This window comes from Dicentrarchus labrax, unplaced genomic scaffold, assembly GCF_905237075.1.
Source record: "Dicentrarchus labrax unplaced genomic scaffold, dlabrax2021, whole genome shotgun sequence".
NCBI lineage: Eukaryota > Metazoa > Chordata > Actinopteri > Moronidae > Dicentrarchus > Dicentrarchus labrax.
In genome coordinates, this window is record NW_026136713.1 from 13,726,458 (window position 1) to 13,748,128 (window position 21,671).

The 21,671-nt window shown below is 40.1% G+C and overlaps 2 protein-coding genes and 1 pseudogene across 3 annotated transcripts; 2 read left to right on the forward strand and 1 right to left on the reverse strand.

Annotated features, from left to right (window-relative positions):
• Positions 1 to 564: 564 nt before the first annotated feature.
• On the forward strand, positions 565 to 11,245 carry LOC127374977 (uncharacterized; annotated as a pseudogene).
• Positions 11,246 to 11,687: 442 nt separating this feature from the next.
• LOC127374976 (gap junction alpha-3 protein-like) lies at positions 11,688 to 14,976 on the forward strand. 2 transcript variants are annotated; one of them, XM_051420721.1, is made up of 3 exons: positions 11,688 to 11,986; positions 12,493 to 12,726; positions 12,895 to 14,976. In XM_051420721.1, the coding sequence occupies exon 3, from the start codon at positions 12,919 to 12,921 to the stop codon at positions 13,996 to 13,998; it is 1,080 nt and encodes a 359-aa protein (XP_051276681.1). In that variant the 5' UTR covers positions 11,688 to 11,986; positions 12,493 to 12,726; positions 12,895 to 12,918; the 3' UTR covers positions 13,999 to 14,976. The 2 variants fall into 2 exon arrangements, with proteins under 2 accessions (XP_051276681.1, XP_051276680.1); XM_051420720.1 differs by lacking the exon at positions 12,493 to 12,726 and having other exon boundaries at positions 11,689 to 11,986.
• A 3,890-nt stretch (positions 14,977 to 18,866) lies between these two features.
• On the reverse strand, positions 18,867 to 21,171 carry vma21 (vacuolar ATPase assembly factor VMA21). The gene is made up of 3 exons (XM_051420684.1): positions 20,995 to 21,171; positions 20,559 to 20,668; positions 18,867 to 19,928 (listed from the first exon to the last, which is right to left on the reverse strand). Exons 1-3 carry the CDS (start codon positions 21,054 to 21,056, stop codon positions 19,789 to 19,791), a joined length of 312 nt encoding a protein of 103 aa, XP_051276644.1. The 5' UTR covers positions 21,057 to 21,171; the 3' UTR covers positions 18,867 to 19,788.
• Between the last annotated feature and the right edge of the window lie 500 nt (positions 21,172 to 21,671).

Genomic DNA, 21,671 nt, shown 5'->3' on the forward strand with positions numbered 1-21,671 from the left:
CATATCGAAGTAGCACATCACAACTATTACATCCTGTAGCCTAGAAACGGGCACAAATGTACTGCTATTGTACTGTTCATTATGTTTTTAATCTAGGTTTGTATGTATTTTCAATTGATCTATCATGGATTCGTGTTTTATTTAAATATGAATTTAAGGTCTTGGTTAATAATTATATTTATAATTGTTTGGGGTTTTTTGTGGTGGGGGCACCAATTATCTTAGGGCACCCAAATTTCCAGCAGCGGCCCTGTACAGCTTATTTCCTTTCCTTATGGATTCAAATGTTTTTCATATCCATGGCAGGAACCCATGACCTGTGCACTGTATACTTTTGTTATAATGATATAATGATTCTTTGGCACACAGTTCTGACAGTCCAGCACACCAATGTATCCTGTTAAAAGTCCACATTGTCCTGAAGGCAGTAAGGGTGATTGTAAAAGGTCCTCCCAAAACATGGCTATGGTGACAGATAGGCTGAAGAAAGAGCAGGACACCCGCTAACATTAAGGTCAACACCTTTCCTTTGAATCCACTTTATCTAGATAACTAGCTCTGCTGCAACCACTGACACTCTGCTGCAACACATGGTTTTCAATATGGCGGGCAGAGGCTCCTCGGTGTATGCTGGCTCCGGCTGAAGAAAGAGCAGGACACATGTTGGAAGAAGAAATCCCGCAAGGACAAGAAGGAGGTGAAATAAAGAAGAATTAAAACCCTAAAGCTGTAAACAAAGAGTCCCGTTAAAAATTGGTAATATTTAACAATGTCTTTTCACTTTTAGCTAACGTCAGCCACCAGACGTGCAGAGAAAGCCCGCGGCTCCGGCTCCGGGTCCGGCTGGCTCCGGCTCCGGGTCCGGCAGCAGGAATCACCTCCCGGCCGACCATGACTCCTCAGCAGCAGGTTGTCCACTGCCAGCCACACCCCTCCATAACCGGCCAGAAAGTCCAGCTTATTTACAAACTCTTCTTGCTGGAAACTGCCCGGAATACTTTGGAACAGGAACTTCTCAACTTCACCAAGAAGGTAATGTTTAATGTCGACACATCCCGTTATCTGTAAGTTAATTGAGCTAACCATTAGCTAGCAAGCAAAGAGGCCACATGGTCAAATGCCTGTGGCGTTAAAACTGGGGTCCTTGAGTGGGTTGTATGGGGGTGTACAGCTAAAGGAATGTAATATTTTATTGATTTTTTTTTTTTTTTTATTGATGCTTGATTGACTATAAATAATAATCTTAAAACCTAAATATAAAAAAATACTTCAGACAAATCCACTTAAATTGGGGGTTCATGGTCAAATGTGCATCTACAGTGGGGGTCCTTGACATGAAAAATAACCCCTCAACTAAGATTGCTGAATATGAATGAAACAAGTGCTTATTTTTACATATAATTGTTGCCAGAGCTGCAGTCAGTGCATGTTTTCATTAAAGATTAAGCATCTTTCCAACTAATTTAAAATTTTCCCAAAGTATGGCTGCACAATTAGTCGCAATATTACCCATATCACAAAAACTGTGATGTTTGGATAAGGTCAATCAAAAGTAAATCATCAAAACAGCATAATGAAGTTATGTGGAGCAACAGATATTCCCTGGCCTACAAATCTTGTTCTCCAGACGTAAGAAAACATGTTTGATTGGTACAGACCCCCAACAAATGTCACATCATCACAATTTTAATAGTTGAAATTAAAATTGTGATTGCAAAAATGATCATTCCCACTAATTGTGAATCATATCGCAATCCCAGTATCTGTCAAAATAATCGCAATATGATTTATTTATTTTTTCCTATCTTGAAGTTATTCAGTGAGCAGAAAATTATTAAACATGTGAGAAGCTTTAAACCAGTGAGTGAATGGCAAATTGTCTGGTAAATTAGTCAGATCATTACCAAAATTGTTGTTGAGTAATAAGCACAGCAGTGATTGTTACTTATATTGTTGGATGAACAGAAAAAACAAAATCTCTTCTGCTTTCAACATCACTTGTTTCACTTTTCCCTCAGGCCTATGAAGAGGTTCAAGGTTTCTTCAATGCATCTTCTCCCACGAGTGCGTTCAGTGATCTCGCCAAGGCTTTGGATACAAAAGGTCAAGCTGTTGCCAAGCTCTCGGCTTTATTAAAGGACCTCACAGTTGGTAAGTCGAAAATTAATCATACTGTTTATGTAGCTGTTAATGTGTGCTAATATCCTTGTGTAAGAGAAGTGTACCAAAGGTTTTGATTTTAAGGGCACTACTCTTACCGATGATTAGCTAGATGTTTGGAAAGATTGCTAGTGTTTCTGCCCTTACATGCAAAAGAATTGGTGCACTTGTGGCACCAATAAAGTGAAGTGTAACCAGACTGTTGAGCGTTTAGCTCTCTCCGCCATTGTCACTATGAGCAGGGTCTGTCTGTGTGTGTGTGTGTGTGTGAGAGAGAGAGAGAGAGAGAGAGAGACAAAGACTAGAGCTGGCCCCACCCCTTGCACATGCAATATGCTCTTAGAGAGAGATCTTTCTTCTGGATGGGGGAATACTGAAAATGCATTATAGACAGATATTTTAATTTCTCCAATGTCGACAGCAGAACCGACAATGTCGGACCTTGTTAATATTACAGTATTTTAATAATTTAGCCCCGGAGCCCACTAATACTGGGTTTCAGTACCCATCCCTACAGGTATCCAGTGGAAAAGATTTTCAGTGCAGCTTCATTTAATAAAACAACCTCTCTTTCTGCTTTTCTCATCTTTCCAGAGTCACAAATTTGTGTCAATAATGGAGTGAGAACAAACCAACTTCAGCCCCTCAGAGAAAAAGGGATCCTAATGACAGATGTTCTCAAGTTTGGGCCCATGTTGCAGAACTCGCTCATGGCGAGCTCCATTGCCAAAGCTGTCCATGTGCTTGGAGCCACACTGTCCCTTCAGCAAATGAAACATTTCCTCATCGCCCCGCCTGCAGTGGTCCTGCAAGAAGACGTGATATGTGACAGCTACAGCAGTACTGTTACGACTACAAGCTCATCCTCTTACTTACAGGCTGATGAAAAAGAACATGCTGTTGTTTTTGAGGAGAGACACCCACCAGATACTGCGATTCTTCCACCTGCCATTATTCAAACTCCCAAGATGAGTGCAGAGAGGCCACCAATACTGCTACCTCCCGTACCGGCTATATTCCCAGAGATGTGTAACCCTAGACCAGTGAAAATAACGCCACTAATAAGCTGGGGATGTGAGGATGATGTCCAGGTGCAACACCAAAAACAAACATCCTCTCAGTTGCTTCACTTCCTCAGAGCAAAAGCTAAAAACATGGGTGCACTAGAGGTCAATGTCATGGAGTGGAGTAAAAGTGCGTACACTTCAAGTACTACATCGCCACAGTCGATGTCACCTCCCATCAAAACAGAAAGCTGTCAGTTCAGACATGTGACAGATGATCTGATCAATGCACAAGCTCCAAAAACCTTGAGTGCAGACTTTGAAAACCAAGCCCCAGTCTTCAGAGTAAAGCGAGTGGAATCAAGTGGCTCTCTGACGTACACTTGTGTGATTGCAACGAAGACAGAATTGTGGGATATTGGAGACATCTTCACAGAGGTGGGACAGGGGGACTCTGAGGCCAGTCTCTTGGAAAATAAAGACTGCCAAAGCACAACAGCTCAGGTGGAAAACTCCTGTGTAAACATCCAGTGGAAAACTGTCCAGTGCACAGAACCTGAACATGGGAGCAATTCTGCTGGTGCAAAAACGCTGCCAATCGGTGACATCACCATTCCTGAGTTCCACATCAGGAGATTTGAAGAGACCGAAGTTGTGGTGTCTCATATTGTCAGCCCAGGCAACTTCTACATCCAACACGCAGACTACATCATGAAGCTGCAGGCCCTGATCACAAAGTAAGTCATTCAGCATGGATTCTAATCTCTTGTCTGCTTTCTCTCAGCTTTTCATCACCCCTCGCTGATTCCTTGATAACATTAACAGAACTTGCAGAGCCACTTATTCTTTTTGTTCAATACTGCTTTCTTTGTAGATTTTTTTTTTTTTTTTTAATAAACCACGTTTCTGGTTGTAATTATTTTTTTCTCATTTGCAGCAGCTGGAAAGCCAGTAGTTCATATGCTGAGCAGAACTGCATTCCAGACATTGGAAGCAAAGTAATGGGTTGGTTCCCTAAGCACGAACAATGGTGCAGGGCTCAGGTGACGAAGATATGCGGAGTAAGTGGAGGTGGGTCCAGCTTTGTGTTTTGGGATGGTTATGCAAATGTATACCTCTAGATGGTAGCAGTGTCATTTTGCTTGCCTACAGCCACTTGGGAATTCCTTACTGGATTTTTTTTTTTAGCTTAACCTGCCGTGCTCTCTGTCTTTGGGATGTCAGATAATAATGCCGCCGAGGGTGTTGGGAGTGAGACATCCATCAAGGTGGAGGTGAAGAGGCTGGACTACGGTGACACTGCCTGCCTGTCACTGTGGAACATCAAAGAGCTGACCCCAGAAATGGCTGTCCTACCACTTCAGGTTGTACAGGTCTCACTGGCAAATGTGAGTGGTTCCCTACCGATAATGTTGACCACACATAAAGCTCTCACTGATGAACAAGTTAAGATTTTCAGCGACAAGCGTGCAGATTATCCCTCTCAGGATTTGCATACATGGAAATGGTTAATATACCGTGCTGAGTGTAGACTCAGTTACAGTATTGGCGTTTGTCCACATGATTAGTCACAGCCTTATCTATCGCTCAGTGATAAAGGAAATGAATTATCTCAGTTCATGGTATTTTTTTGTCTGTTTCCTCCCCCACCCCCCCAGGTGACGCCTGTGAATGGGAGTGATTGGTCTGAGGAGGCAGTGGACTGGTTCCAAGCAATGGTGCACAACAGGACGCTCTACGCCAGACTTTACCCACAGGGGCCTAAAGTTACAGTCGAGCTGTTCTTGGAAAAGGGAAAGCTTGGAGCTATGAGGTACTTAAGTATGAAACACAGCCACTAAGATTTATTGACACATCTAATTTTGCTTCTGCTAAACAAGGGTCCTTTTGTTTTATTTTACTAGCTGTCATTGTACAAATAATGTAGTTCGTTGAAAGAGAAGACCTTATAATGTGAATATACTGCAGTGTTTAAAGGCTAGTTAACTGCCCAAAGTCTTGACTGCACAATGCTATTATTATCATTTCAGGAGGGGTGCATCTCTGTCTTTGAGGCTGGCCCAGAACGGACACGCAAAACATAACAAACTGAAGAATGTTGCTCTCAAGAATAAAAGTAAGTAGAGTTACAGTTTAGAAATGATTTACCCCAAATTGTGCATCTACAGTAGGTAGCAGTGTAGCCTGTGTATGACCAGAGCAGCACTCATTTATATTCAAAATCCTGTGTTTTTTGCTTTTTAGGCACTGTTCAACTTAAAATGAGACAACAGGAGTCTGAGTGGGAGAAATACCTCATCTCGTGCTATACTCAAAGCAAGAGGTAATTCAGAATGGAATGTGTTGTTTTGTTGTTATCCTTTCTGTCTGGATTGTCTGACATCCAAACCAGTGTGACAACACTGTGAAGATTTAATGATTCTTAATAAATCATCCATCATTGTCCATCTGTGAACATACAGTGGACTGAAAGTAAAGGCTACACACTGACACACTGCTATGATTGGCACTTGGCAGTACAAGGATAAGATATTTATATTTAAAAAAATAAATAAAATGTAAAGGTGAATTTTGTATGAAACTGAAGGCATTGACTGGATTAGTACACATTAAGTAAATCAGCTTTCTTCTGTATTTGTATGTTTTACATTGCAGTTCATACAGTCAGAACTAGGTCTTATCTATATGAGTGTAAAGTTAATGTTCTCTGTAACATTGGAATCAAAGACAATTGACACATTGTTGCATAAATTTCAGTTTAACAGATTGTGACTTTTAAAGCCTTTTTATATATACATGTATAATGTATGGGGATGTGGATACCTAATTGTGGTGCATGTTGTTTTATTTTGAACATGTTTCCCCCTTAAGGCGTAGTTTTGTATGTCTTCAGTCTATATTTACACTTAACATTTGTGTGCACAGTGTGTCTCAAGTCCTTATTCCAGCACTACGGTGTGAGTCCAGTCCCATTACCTCCCCTCCTAAGTGATACTTGTATGCCACATACAATAGGACTTTATTTCATTTTTTATGTATGACTTTCCTTTGATGATTATTAGAGCCATGTTGTCTTGGTTAATATTGAGTTCTTGTACAATGGCAGATATATTATTTTGAATGTACTGTAAATCTCTGCTTTTGTAATAAAACGTATGTACAATTGTATGCTCCATGTATGAATTACACTGTATCTTCTATAGAGGGAATATAAATGAGCTTCAGTTCATTCAAAGAATTACCAGGCCACCCAAACCCTCCCACTTCATTTGTCGTAAGTGACGCAGAAATGCTTATTCCACAGTGAACTGCTGTAGATCATCTGATAGTACACGACAAATGTCCACATTGTGTTTTCACTGTTACTGTAAATTGTTTCTACTGTTAGAGGGAGGAGTTTGACTAGAACAAACTGCAATCTCAGTTCATAATGATAAAATGAATTATAAAGATGGTTGATTTTTTATCCCTCATTGTTTAATAGATTGTTCACATGCTGTACTAGGCCTCAGTCATAAGCATACTTATGCTTTATAGCAGATGGCAGTGACATAACTGTAAAGTAAGCTATAACCTAAGTGACAATTTGAGTGCAGTATGATTTTAAATATAGAAAATATTTATACCAAAGTAGTTTTGGCCAAGATAATTAGTTCTGTAAAATTGATGGAAAGAACACCTGGCACAAAACAGCAATTTGTTCATTTAATTTCATGTTCACAACTAGAATACATTTGCCTAATTACAGCATTTCAATTTGTGACATGGTTGTTACAAAAATAAGCATGAGTAAATTAGAGAAGTGGTCTTAATTAAAATCTGTGTATGAAGTAAAAAAATGGCTTTTTCCACTGCAGTAGTGTTTGCATTAATGGAACAGCTCATGTATTTTCTGGATGAATCTGCAAACCTGTTAGCGACTGTGCTCTCTGACAGTGGCTCAGGTCAAAAGCTTCCTTCACTTCCCTGCCCTACCAAGCACAATAAATAATGTGGCAGGCTGAGGCCTTTTGTGTCCACACAGATTCCTTCTTTTGCCCGGGGTAGGCGGAAATCGAGGCGTTTGATCTGAATTCTAAAGAGTCTTGTTGCAGCCCAATAAAGGCTGCCATTGTATGTAAATAGTTTATATAAGAGCATATGACTGCTACGGTGCAGGGCAGTGGCTAGTGGCGGAGGAATGATTAGCATTTTCCAAGTGCATGGTGTTCTCAATCCAGCCTTTTGGCTTGCTAAAAAACACAATATTTTAATTCATTTCTTCCTGCTTTGTACACATTTTTGTGTACCACCACAACTGAAGGTAAAATACATGTTCTATCATTTAATTCTGTTTGATACTAACATTCAGTGTGCAGTGAGGTCAGATTTTATGTGACTGATGGCTGACATCCCCCATTGCCTCGACTTGACAAATACTTGCCATGTTGTTTAAATTATCATTATCCTTTTATTGGAGTAATATTGAATGAGCAGAAAATAATAAATATTTTTATTAGGCAAATCTGGTTAAGTCTTCAGCCTTTTTTACAAACAATAGATGTCTGTCAGTCGTCATAAAAAAAAAAAATCTCATAATGAGATGGATGTCTTGCTGGTTCCTTGGAGAAATGTGTTGGCAGTCTGTCAGTCTGTCTGCAACTGGGCTGTAGGTCAGTTTGGGAGTACAGTATTAATACAGGGTGAGCCAATCACGTGGCTCGGCGAATGTTTCGCAATTGGCTTCGTCCTGTTGCGTCTTGTGACGGCGCATGGCGGTAGGCCATCACCCCTGCTTTTATACGGCCAACGGGCTACTTGGCAATTCTTTTCTGTTGTTCCTTATTCTGCCAAATCCAGCTTGATGCTCAAGCCACACCTCAAGATGGTCATCTTTGGACCCGGCGCTGCTTACGCCGCTTGCACCCCTGGCTGAGCCTGGTAAACCTCTAAAAACTACTGTTATAACAGTTAGGCTTTTACTAAATTATTAAGTATTGGACAACAATAACTATAAGCTATTAAAACTGATTCATTGCTACAAATGTGACTTTTGTTCAATAGGAAGGGCTAAATGGTGCTGATGCTTTTTAAGAAACTTGGATATTTTACTTTTCCTGAGAGGGATTTTGATAAAACTTAATATTATTTTACATTAATATATAATATTGTTATAACAGTTGAGCTCAACCAAGAGATATAGCTTAGCCTACATCCATGTAACCCTGACTGAAAATGTAACCTTTATTTTTTTGCAGACCTGGAGTCGAAAATGAACTGGGGGACCTTTTATGCCGTGATCAGCGGCGTAAACAGGCACTCTACTGGCATTGGACGCGTTTGGCTGTCCGTCATCTTCATCTTCCGTATCCTGGTCCTGGTGGTTGCTGCTGAGAGTGTTTGGGGAGATGAGAAGTCCGGCTTCACCTGCAACACCCAGCAGCCCGGCTGCAACAGCGTCTGTTACGACCAGTTCTTCCCCATCTCGCACATCCGCCTGTGGGCGCTCCAGCTCATCTTGGTCTCCACCCCCGCCCTGCTGGTGGCCATGCATGTGGCCCACCGCCGTCACATCGACAAGAAAATCCTGAAGAGGACGGGCCGCAGCAGCCCCAAGGAGCTGGAACACATCAAGAACCAGAAGTTTCAGATAACCGGAGCTCTGTGGTGGACTTACATGATCAGTATCGTCTTCAGAATCGTCTTCGAGGTGGCTTTTCTCTACATCTTCTACTTGATCTATCCTGACTTTAAGATGGTGCGTTTGGTAAAGTGTGACTCATACCCATGCCCCAACACAGTGGACTGTTTTGTGTCCAGACCGACAGAAAAGACCATATTCACCGTATTCATGCTGGCAGTGTCTGGGGTGTGTGTGCTGCTTAACCTGGCTGAGGTGGTATACCTCATAGGCAGGGCCTGCAAACGGTGCTGTCGAGGCTCTGACGAAGAATCCAACGCAGCTTGGATAAGTCATAGATTGTCTTCTTATAGGCAAAATGAAATCAATCAGCTGATAGCAGACCAGTCTCTCAAGTCTAAGTTCACTGTGACCAAAAAGAGCCCAACTGAGAAGGGTGAAAGGTGTTCTGCTTTTTGAGACTCTGCCTCTCCTGTTGCCTTTAAACTAATCAGCATGTCCATGGAGCATGTTGCTCTGCATTAATGTCACATATACTGTATATTGGATCATTGTCAGCAGACCAGTTGGTTATCATTCAGTCAGTTGCTTCTTGAATCATCTGTTTTTTTCTTTATCGGTTTTACTTATACTAGTTGCTGTCGGAACTCGTCTAAAACTCCTTGGAGCCAATAGTGAGGGTTAAAGGACCGTACTAGTGTTTTTGCATGTTTTAGCCCATTTTCTGCAAATCAGACAAAGTGGACGTTGGTTCAGATTCATTCGATTTTTGTGGTTTTGTTTGAATACAGTATGAGAAGCAAATGTTCACGTTTTCTTGAGCTAAAGAAGCCATGTTTGTCAGCATCAAACCCTAATTTTTGTCAAACTGTTGATTAATAATGAAGTTAAAATTATGGTTTAGTGCGGCAGGAAATGTGCGTTATAGATAAAAATATCCTTGCTTTCTTGCTGGAAACCATCAACAGTTGCCACACAGTTCACGATGTATAAAAATCATGAGCATGAAGCAACATTGATTTGAAAGAGATAAGATGAATATTTATGATTTGGCATTATAAAGGTTTTATTTGGAAAACAGATTGATTCTTTGACCAACCTGCAGATTTTTTCACTTTCAACAATAATGTGGCTTCGACACCAAAAAGGATGGTTTATCTCTTTAAGAAACGTACACAAAGTCTTAACAAATACATTTTCATACCATACTTAAATTAAAGGAAACATGCAGCTGTCTGGATGGCACTGAAACATTCAAACTAAAACGTTAAAAGCCTTGGAATATGCTCAGTAGTAACATAAATAATTTCTAGTAAATCAGCCGAAATGTGCAAAAACACAGGTATGGTCCTTTTAAAGAAGCAAAGATTACCGTAGAGAATAAAATGCTGGATAGAGAGTGAACTTTTTATTTTCATAATTCAAAATATTGTTAATATGTACCATATTTAATTCCAGTCTGATTCAAAGCTAGGTAATGAAGGAAAGGGTAATTTATGTGAGTAAAAGCCATTAAATGTCAGTAACAGGCCTTTAAGCCAATAATGGTAAGCTTAGATTTTTATTACAGTTTTAGTTTTTTGATTTAGCTAAACCTTGTGCAGACAGCTGTAACTATTATGTAACTTGGCATACTGTTGTGGAAATATAACAGTTGGTGCTAGTAAACCAAAGAAAGTTTTAAAATACTGTCCAGATATGGTGTCATTGGATGTGTTTTTTCTACAGATAATTGAAAAATAACATTAATTTGAAGGCAAATTTCCCACACACGTATCCATTACTTTAAACTATTAATAAAATATGTAATCGGAACAGAATGGTCAGAATGGTGAACAGACCAAAAGTTTTCAGAGTCTGTGACTTTTCAATAAACCTTCAAATCCTACAAAACTGGAGGAACTGTTGAAGATGCCACATGATTTTCAACTGATGAAATGGCAAAATTACAATAATTTATTCGGCCTTGTTCCTCCTTCACTTGTCTGCTGGGTCACTTTTAGAATACTGCAAATCCCAGTACTGTACATACGTCTTTGGATTTGTATATGTTTGAATTCAATTGTGAATACAGCCAACTTACTTCACTGCAGCTTCTGTTTGAGGTGATCTCTTTTTTTTGTTTGTTTCAGAAAAATGTTTGAGGTTGACCTACTTTTTAACAGAGACCCATCACTGTCTGACAGATCTTTAATACTACTCTGCATAGTATATTATTCAGTGCCTCTCTGGTCCTGAAAATGTAATGACCCATACGCTGGTATCTGTTTATACAACTGTTCTATTCTACAGTCATTCATATTATATTGCATACAGTACCCTGATGTTGACACTTATGTGTAAATGTACATATATCAATTTACATCCGGGTAAACAATCCACTTAATACTGTATATAATATGGGTTGAAACTATATGTGTACATTGTGTAATATAAAGAAATAAACTGCCTTATAATTTGATGTCATTTTAAGTTACTTAGCAAACACACATAAAGGTGATTTTGGTGAATGGGTGAAATAATGAAATCCATCAAAGGACAGTAACCTTAATAATTATATACAGTGTTTTCCATTTTAATTTAATCTCTTTACAGATATGTTGAAGCTGAACTTTTTCACTGACTTTCCTCCTTCCTGTCACTGTGATTTGTAACTTCAGGATGCAAATGGCTACTCATCTCCAAATCATGCCCCCCGTGATAGGAGAGACTCTCGTGCTATATTTAGAGCCCAGAAGCACTTGTGGCCAGACAGACTTAGCAGACAACATCATTGGCCAGCTGCCGTGTCACTCACTGTAACAAACGAGTAGAGGGGCTTTAATAGTTTACATTAGAGAGTGTACCCTGTGCCAAATTTAACCACGGATGGGGGAGGGGGTTTTTGAGGGAGGGTAGGCCGGTTGAGAGTGCGTCCAGCAGGTTACGTGTGTGTGTGTGTGTGTTGTGGTGGTCAGTGGAGGGGCCTGGATCTTGATTCCTGCCTGAGCTGTATTTTGAAAAAAAGGACACAGAGTGAGTGGGTTTGTCGGTGTGGAACAGAGGTTGTGGCTAGCAGAAGTCCACTTTTCCTGTCCATTCAAGGGCATTGCTGGGGGGCCGAAGATCAGCTTTGCACTGAGGCCTGTCGGCAAAGCAGACGGCCTCATGGACCCTCGAAGACGTGCAGGGCTTCACCACAGGGGATGTATAAGCTGACAAGGTGGGTTTATCCAGTATCCAGTAAATGTGACTTCTCTGTGATTATTTGTCCGCCTTGTGGATTGATGTACTTTCGTTAGTTAGATTTAAATATAAACTTTGGGTACCTGTGGCCAAAGGCTGTCGTTTGTTTACACACTGTCTTGTGTGGGAATACAATGTTGAGAGTTGCTGGTGTCCACACTTGAGAAAACCACCTTAAAAAAGGGTTTATAATGAAAGCATATATTTGTTTAAAATTACAACCCAGTCTACAGTTGGTAAAACACCAGATAGATGTATTAGTGGTGGCTCTATAAACATAATTTCAGCCGTTTTCAGAGATCATTCTCCCATACAGTAGCATACCTTGAATTGCCTGTCACACTACAGTACAGTACATCCATCAGAAGTAGATTATATTTATATCATGATGTGTTACAGGAGCTGACAGTACCGACATTACTGAACTGCTTCTAATTCGCACTTCCACTGCATCTCCCCGGTGTTTGATTTCACCTTGTGTAGATCATGTTGCTGTGACTCAGGCCGTGAAGGCTGGGAGCCACAGAATCATGACTGGAACCTGCCTACCTCCTGTCCACACTTGCCAAATATATACCCTCCTAAAGTAAATATAATCCTGTCCGCATCCACGTGGAAAAGGCCACTACCTGCTCGGAAGCAGAGTCTTCCAGTTGTACACTCGGTTAGCAGCTTGGCTCCCTAGAGACTGATTTGGTCTGAGCTCTGCTGAACTTGGTAAGACATTTTAGAGAATTTGTAGTCATCAGGAACACTGAAGCTTACTTTAGACTCTAGATTCAATTTATTTTAGTCATCTCATATATTTGCTTTGTAGGCATGTCTATACACAAGTCACAAATCCAATTGAAAAACTGTTGTTTTTGATTGTTTTTGTACCTCCAGTCCCAGGTCTGAGCTCACACAGCCATGGGGGACTGGAACCTTCTGGGAAAGCTTTTAGAAAAAGCCCAGGAACACTCGACTGTGGTGGGGAAAGTGTGGCTCACTGTCCTGTTCATCTTCCGCATCCTGATCCTGAGTGCTGCGACAGAGAAGGTGTGGGGCGACGAGCAGTCAGGCTTCACCTGCGACACCAAGCAGCCCGGTTGTGAGAACGTGTGCTATGACATCACTTTCCCCATCTCCCACGTTCGCTTTTGGGTGCTGCAGATCATCTTTGTGTCCACACCTACGCTGATCTACCTGGGACACATCCTCCATCTGGTGCGGATGGAGGACAAGCATAAAGAGAGAGAACAGGGACATCATTCAGACAAACAGGCCCTTATTGTGGATGCTAAGCACAAAAAGGCTCTGGTGAGGGACAATAAGGGCCGGGTGCGCCTACAGGGGGAGCTCTTGCGGACTTATGTCTTAAATGTGGTCTTTAAAACCCTGTTTGAGGTGGGCTTCATAGTGGCTCAATACCTCTTGTACGGCTTTGAGCTGAAGCCCATGTACACATGTGACAGACCGCCCTGCCCCAATGTGGTAAACTGCTACATATCCCGTCCCACAGAAAAAACTATCTTCATCATCTTCATGCTGGGAGTGGCCAGCGTGTCTCTGCTCCTCAACCTCATAGAGGTCTACCACCTGGGCTTCACTAAGTGCCGCCAGGGCATCACCTTCAGGAGAACTCAAATGTCCCCTGAGGGCATCCCCAAGGAGCCCAGCGAGACGTCTGTGCCGTTTGTGCCGAGTTACGACGACTACTTCCACGGGCACCAACAAGTCCAGCCGCCCTACCCGCCCGTCCCCAGCTACAACCTCTCCCCTCTGTCCGATGGCACAGACTCGTCCTTCCACCCCTACCACAGCAAGGCGGCGTACAAACAGAATAAGGACAACTTGGCTGTTGAAAGGAGCAGCAGCAAGCCAGAGGAATGTGACCTGAAAGGAAAGAAGGGAGCAGGATCAGCCCCTGGGTCACCTACGCAGGCCAGACCAGGCCGCAGTGCCAAACACAGCAACAACAAGACTAGAATAGACGATCTGAAGATATGAAGAGGTTTATGTTTCTCTGAGGGGTCTTAAATTGCTGTGAGGGGATCAGATGTTGTTTAGTAGCATTCATACATGCTGAACTGACCCCCCCCCCCCTTAAAATGACACAGGTTCGACTCATTCCAACTAAAGGGAGGGACATTTATAGGGCACACAGAGAAGCTGCAGTTGTACAGTAATGTGTAAAGATTAATGTGGTTGAAAAATCACATTTGTAATGAACTTAAACCTCTTCAAGGTGTCCCATAGCTGGGAATTTCTTTTTCTTTTGAAACACTGAAATTGGATTTCACATTAGACTGTATGGTAAACCATCTGTGGCAATGCCATATTTTCCAATTTTCAATGTTGATTAGTATTGGTTTGTTTTTATTAATTGATTTGTGTATGGTAGGAATCTTCACTATTCACTATTGTCACTGAGAATCTAACAAAATCATCAGAAAGTACTGACTGCTCAGGTTTTACATTCAACATATCTTTTTTTTTTTTTTTTTCAATGTGTGATGAATGTGAATGAACCCAAAAATGCAACAATATGTATAAAGTTGCCCAAACCTTGGGAACAGAATCCAGGGCAGAAACTTGTTGAGCACCAGCCTGACCTCATTTGAGGAAATCAGATAGGGCAAATAGTTAAATTTAACTTCCTTTAAGTGTTTTGAGGTCACCATGTAGCATAGTTCACTTGCTTAGACTTGAAGTGAAAAGTTGTGCAATACCTGACAACACATTGGACACTGGAAATATTGTACGTAATTCCAGGACGCGCCTCAAAAGAAACTGCACTGGTCTCAGGAGTTCCCACATTTGTACTCTCTCTTTTTATTGCGACAGCCAGCAAGTAGATAATTATAAGCACATTGTTTTGTTTATCCTTGTTTATATCTGTGTTTGTGTCATTTGTTTTCTGTAAAGCACTTGGTGACAACCATATTTGTACAACTGCTTGAAATAAATCTGTCTTAAATTTGCAAAGTTTTATAATCTTAAGTCTTTATCAGGAAAAAGGGGAACCATTTGACTGGTTCAACACATGTTGCAACGGTTATTTCATATTCCTAAAACAAATAAATCAAGATCAACCAAGGAGAAACGATAATATTGGTGATATTTAGTTTCTCTAAACAGTAGCTCTAACATATAGCCAGAACAGAAACACATTCGAAACACTGAATCTCTTAAATTAGATTCAGGTTTAGTTTGATTCATTAGTATCTACACGCAAATATTCCAACCTGTTAAAAACTGACACGCTCAACTGGGAATAAACATGCCGTGTAAAGTCTTTGCTGTCTGCATATCCCACACAGACACATCTTACACTCATCTGTGCCAGGAAAGCACAGCACACAGACACCCCTGGTATGGAAACCTTGAAATTAATGAAATAGCATGTTCATGACAAAGAAGTGCTCTCTCATACCTTTGGACTAGTATGCTCATGATTTTCTGTCAATGCTTGATGTGTCGAGGGAAGAACATCTAGCCAGGCTTTTTACTTATATATATATATATTAAAAACAAAAAAATAGAATTCCTGAAAAAAATGTAGTTTCTTGATGTGTTGTGATATGATTGAGTGTAGTCTGGGCTACTATCCTATCCTTTAGTGCCAGAAACAATATGTTTCAGACACAGACAAAACATTGTTATTATTGTAATATATGGCTCCATCAATCAGTAAATAAACTAGAATAGTCTCTGATTCTAAAAAAAAATGTCCCATATACTTTTACAAATGAAAATAAAACATGAAGGTTACTTAAAGATATTTTAAAACATACATCATCTTAAAATACAATAAAGTGATCATCTTTGAGAAAAGGAGTTATATGTGTTTTTGAAATGTTGACAGCTGAGTAGATATGACTTATGGGTATAAATGGATATCCAGCACTTTGAAATTAAATCCTTTTAGTGTAATGCCAACATTTCAAACTGTAGTTGCATCAGAAGGTCGGAGCATGATAGAAGACATACAGTGTAGCACATTTGTGGAAATACAGAGTGTATTTCAATAAATTATATAGCTTCAAACGTTACAATACGAGCATAAATATCAGAAAGAACACTTTAACTGCCATGACTTAGATCAATTTTGGGTTTTGTATTTTGTAACTCTGCAAAGGGAAATTAATAGCAGCATGATCACCTATGACATTAATAACTAAAAGTGAACAAAGATTTTAAGATGGTGTACCCCAACTTCAACCTTAATAAAGTAATATTGTTTTACATAGCCAGCAAATCACACATTAGCAGTGGAATTAGCTGAAAATATAGCAAACATAACAATATGATGCATCCTCTTTACTGAATATTGCAGTCATTATTTATTATTGGACCTGTGAGAGCTGTCACTTTATATGAAACATTTGCATTTATTTAAACACATTTTAATGTGAAGTGAAGGTGGGCTCTTGTTTTACAGTCCCCACAGTCCATAAAAAGTAGGAAATGTAAAATTAAATTGCTACAAGGATTTTAATGTCCTTTGAATATTGTGTATCTGTCTACTTATTTAGCCTACAGGTTAGACTTTCATTAGAAATGAGGGGGACACAAAGGGAAGCGCTGAACAAATGCAAAGATGTGCTCTGAAGTTATCAATGGTCTCCCAATTACCTGGAAGCCTATTGGCCCCTTTAAATTAAAAACGTATACATGTATAATTCTTTACCTTAAAAACACATGCAGCAAAACACCTACACAAAAAAACATAATGAAAGCAAGGAAATGTCAGCAATACTTTTATACTGTATGTGGCTTTACTACAGATATAGTCAAGTATGTAGTATAATATGAAGCCTAATCAAGAAAGTCAAGACACTTTCTTTTCTGCAGATTTTCATACATGAAACCTGCATATTAATTATGTATCGTATGTTTACACCATTATTTACTGTAAAAAAATATACATTTTACATGTTTGGGATAAATAAGTAATAAATAAGATAAATTAATAATACCAGAGTGCTGTTGTGCCTTCAGTGCTGGATTATCTGCTTAAAAGCACCAGAGTTTCCTGGGAAAAGCCGCACAGACTAAGACAATAAAGCCCTGCCTTGGTTATGTTTAATGGTGGATATAATTTTATGTGTCCAGATGAGTTATTCTATCACTTTATTCTGCTTATTCCCTGTGGTGCCTTTATATTATTTTTTCCACCAGCTTTAGCACAGTACTCTACTGCCCTCTCCCTTTACTTTCACTTTAACAGACACGCTGCTCATCTGAGGGTTGTATCCGTTCGGCATGCCATCTGCTGGGCGAAGGAAATTCACAGACACAATATATTTTGTGATGCCATTTCTGTTAGAATTTACTGGCAAATAACTGAGAACATAAAATAGTAAGCAGATGCAGCCCTATATATCTGTCCAATCTATTACATTAGGACATATGTAAACAAGCAGCCTGAATGTGGACTGCATTTTAGGACATGCAGGACACACAGCATAAAATCATCAGGGAGTGTTTATTTAATCCCTGACTCAATGAAGTGTTCTGCGCTCTCTGGCCTGTTTTTCATCACACTGACACTATGCACCCAACCTGCTAATGTGTGATAAATGACAAAGAGCCAGAAGCAAAGCCTGCCCTTGCACCAACTTTGTGTTGCTGCAAGGGTACGCTTATGAAATATCAGCCAAAAGGAAAACGAGGCTTCTGATGTTTGCTGACTGAATCAGTCTGATTGCTTGCAGGCCTGTCACCTCATCACCAACACCAGCCTTGTTAAACTCGATGCAGACTGCACAGCTCTAACACCAAACTGCAGTTCAGGTCTGGAGTGCTGCTGAAAAGACAGACTCACACACAGCGCAGAGGAAAATCAGAAATCAGCTGCTGACATGGCTTCTGAGGCAGAAAACATCATTATGGCTTGGCATCTGTCAGTTCTTGCCTTGGCTTCCATATTGTGCTGTCTGTGAGAACAGGCTGGCTGTTTGCTGCCACCATGTGACAGCTGAGACACTCTGCAGACGTCAGTAAGGTATCTCATGAACTGTTGCCTCAGTGGACTTGAGACAAAGCTTGAATTGTTGTGGCAACTTGATTGATTCTTTTCACTATAATCTATAATCACTGTAAAAATAAAAATAGGGTAATCAATTTCTTTTTTCTGAGCACATGATATCAAATATTAATCACAATAAAATGCTATAGGTCATCAATTCAATTTTTTCTGTTGTGACAACTGAATTTGCCTCTGGGATAAACTAAAACAAATCACTATGACGAATCTATCTATCTATGAGACATGCAAATGCTGTTCTCACACGCCTATTGAAGCTCAGATTTTTTACTGAGCATAAATAAACTGAAATTCCTCAAAAAGAAAACCCATCCCTAAGTAAATAAATGCACGTACTGCACACACACACACACACAGAGACAAATCAATGCACAGGTTTTGGTTTGGTGCGACTCACACAACAGATGGTAGGGGAAGTCCTGTCCTCTTGTGTGATACAGCTTGTGTATCACGCGCAGACCTCATTTGAAAAAAAAAGTTCATCCTAGATTTCATCACAGCATCATCTCAGACTTCAAAACTCTCATTTTATTTAGCCACTGATATGTTTTTATGTTTGGCAGGCTCAAGCCACCTTTTCACTGTATACAGCTTATTATACTTTTACTAATTATTATTACTGCTTACATATAATAAAAAATAAAAACCCTGATAACCATTACATAAAAATATCTTTTTGACATCTAATTTTGTCTATCATTAGAGTACTGTCAGTGTATAGAGAATATCAATAGAAAGCATCCTCAATCTTAGAAAAAATGTAAATCTGCATTGTGTTTTAGTGAAACAAACGCAAAAAGCCTTTAAAAATATGTGAAACAACTAATAAGTTAGAAATTGTCAACTTTATTTTAGATAGTCACCATTCTCATCTGCAACACACCAATTTCACATACATATACATCTTCAAATCACCAAACATCTTCAATACAAAACATTCCTTTAAATACAATTTTATCTTGCAATAGTTTCTTAATGTAAAGTTCCAAAATATCACCGAACTACAGTTCACAAACACTTTAAAACAAAGAAAAAAAAACATTTGTTTACAGGGACAAACAGATGATTCGGATTATTTTAAGGACAAGACATCAGAAGAGTCTGATCCAAAAGAGAGAGTGCATGAGAGTTAAGCACATCATGGGTTTATATTGAAGAAGATTAAGAGTGACTTTTAAATGAATGCAGATGAGAACTGAAATTTGAGGACAGACTGATCAATTCAGTAGCACAAACCCACAGAATGGACGTGGAGCATTTTGGAATCAAATCCTTCATACATACAAATTAAGTAAGTACATACAGTGTGTCTGTGTGTGTGTGTACACGCTCGCAGCATCCAAAACCCAAGATATTTTCCCACATGACAAACTCTTTACTGTGAGGGGCTTCTAGCATTTAGCCAAATGGCAGCTTATAACAAAGCCTCTTAAAAATAGGGGCTGTCCTCCGTCGACAAAAGTAAAATTTTGAGAGAACATAAAGTCAAAAAGCGGCCTGCTGAGGCTGCCGAAAACACACACCCAACAGCCTCCACTACCCTGTGCCAGGGAATAATAACGTAGTTCCTTGCTTCAACCTTGGGTCAAAGCCTAAGCGCAAACCAGATCCCCTAACAGTCTGGTTGGTAGATGGTGCCGTGTTTAGTGCTGGAGCCCCAAGGTGGTGGTGGTGGTGGTGGTGGTGGGGGGGGAGGCTGCAGATCCATGCCCGTGTCTGCCACCCTACAAGCTGTTAAGGACACGCCCTTAATCGTCTTTGCCCTTCCCTTTAGGTGTGCCTTCGTTCCACGCCACATAAACAAACAAAGCCAACACCACATGCACAGCGAGCACCGCAACGATGGCTGCATAGAAGTAGCTGTCAGAGCTTGACATCTTCATCGAACCTACGGAAAGGAGGTGGAGAACAGTTAACGGTGACGAAAAGCAACTGCATAACAGGGCCAAACGTGAAGAGGTGTCCAGATTTCTTTTTTTTAATTATATATTTTAACCTCAGGTCTCAGCCTTAGTACATGGGGCGCATGCTCTACCAGGTGAGCTACCAGGGCGCCCGCGTATAGATCCTTCCTCATGTGAAACTTAATCCGGAGGCCTACAACCTTCACTCAGTTCAAATTAAAACTTGCTATATGTCACTTCTTATACAAATCTGTGTGCAACTCACCAAGACACAACCTTAATGTATCCATACGTCATCAGATCTATCTTAACAAGAATAATGCAAACTCTTTTCCTTACTTACTACTGGCCTATATTATTGGCATTCACTCCTATGGTAGCCAATATATTTAAATAATATAATTAATTAAGTATTTTAAGGGTGCTTTATGCCTCAACCAACAATTGAGGGAAGAGAGAGATAGGGAATTGTTTATTTATTTACAGTAAATCACTGAGGAGGTAAACTATGACAAGCATCCAGCCTCATTCAGGCTTTCCTTTCACCTACAACAATCATTTAAAGTGGCTGCCATCGCTCCAAACACAAACAAGGTAGTGTGCACAAACCTTACCCTCAAAGATGTACGCCTTTGTTGCGAAGTACAGTCCAATGGGCAGCGTGACCATCAGGATAGTGAAGAACAACAGTGTCTTGAGGGCTGAAACCAGGGAGCTTTCATTGCTGAAGTACAAAAGTTCATGAGTCAGCCAAAATATCAGCAAGACAGCGACCTTACTGTGAATGAGCAGACTCTACCATGCTGACTGATGCGAGGGATGTCCCTTGGCGATTATTATTAAGAAGTTACAGGATTTTTATTTATTTTTTGGGGGGGGGACGGTGGTGTCACTACACACACACACACACACACACACACACACACACACACACACACACACACACACACACACACACACACACACACACACATTAAGGCTAAGTAAACTAAGCTAAGAGGCTAGCTCGCTCTAGTTAGCAGTTCATTTAGTAACTGGTTGGTTTCTCACCCTCTAAAAGGAGGCGGCGGTCCGGCTGCGGCGTCTAAAGATGCTCTGACAGAGCCGTCCATTGTTGGGCTGACAGGAGGCGAGATAGCAGTAAAAAGGGGAAATATAAATCAGCGCTTAGCGTTTGTGTTGTGTTGTGTTGTCACTGCTGAAATCCCTACTTCCGCGCAGGGTCACGGGGCCGTCACATGACGAGGTTTGACGCCACTTGGTCTCGCGAGGCTTGGCTCATTGGCAAGAGTTCATGTTTCGCAGAAATAATATTTATTTTGGGATGAAATATGAAATGAAATAAAATGTTAATCCATAAACTGTTGGACAAATTATCATTTTGTGAGATGTGTGTCTCCTTTGTTTTTGTAGAGTTTACTGCAAGTGTTGCCTGCAATTTGCCATTTTTATAACCAGTGATAGAAGAAGAATTCAGAGCCTTTTTTTCTTCATTAAAGGAGCAATACAACAATTGTAAAAATACTCCATTAAAAGTAAAGGTGCTATATTTAAAATCTTAGCTAAGTAAAAGTAGAGATGCATTATTATTATTTTAAATACAGGCCTATGTAAAGTACAGACATACACATTGTGCATCAGAATTGTCCTTCTCAAAGATATATTGTGGCAACCTTTTATGTTAGATTATTATTGATTATGCACAAATATGTATGAAGCATCTTTAT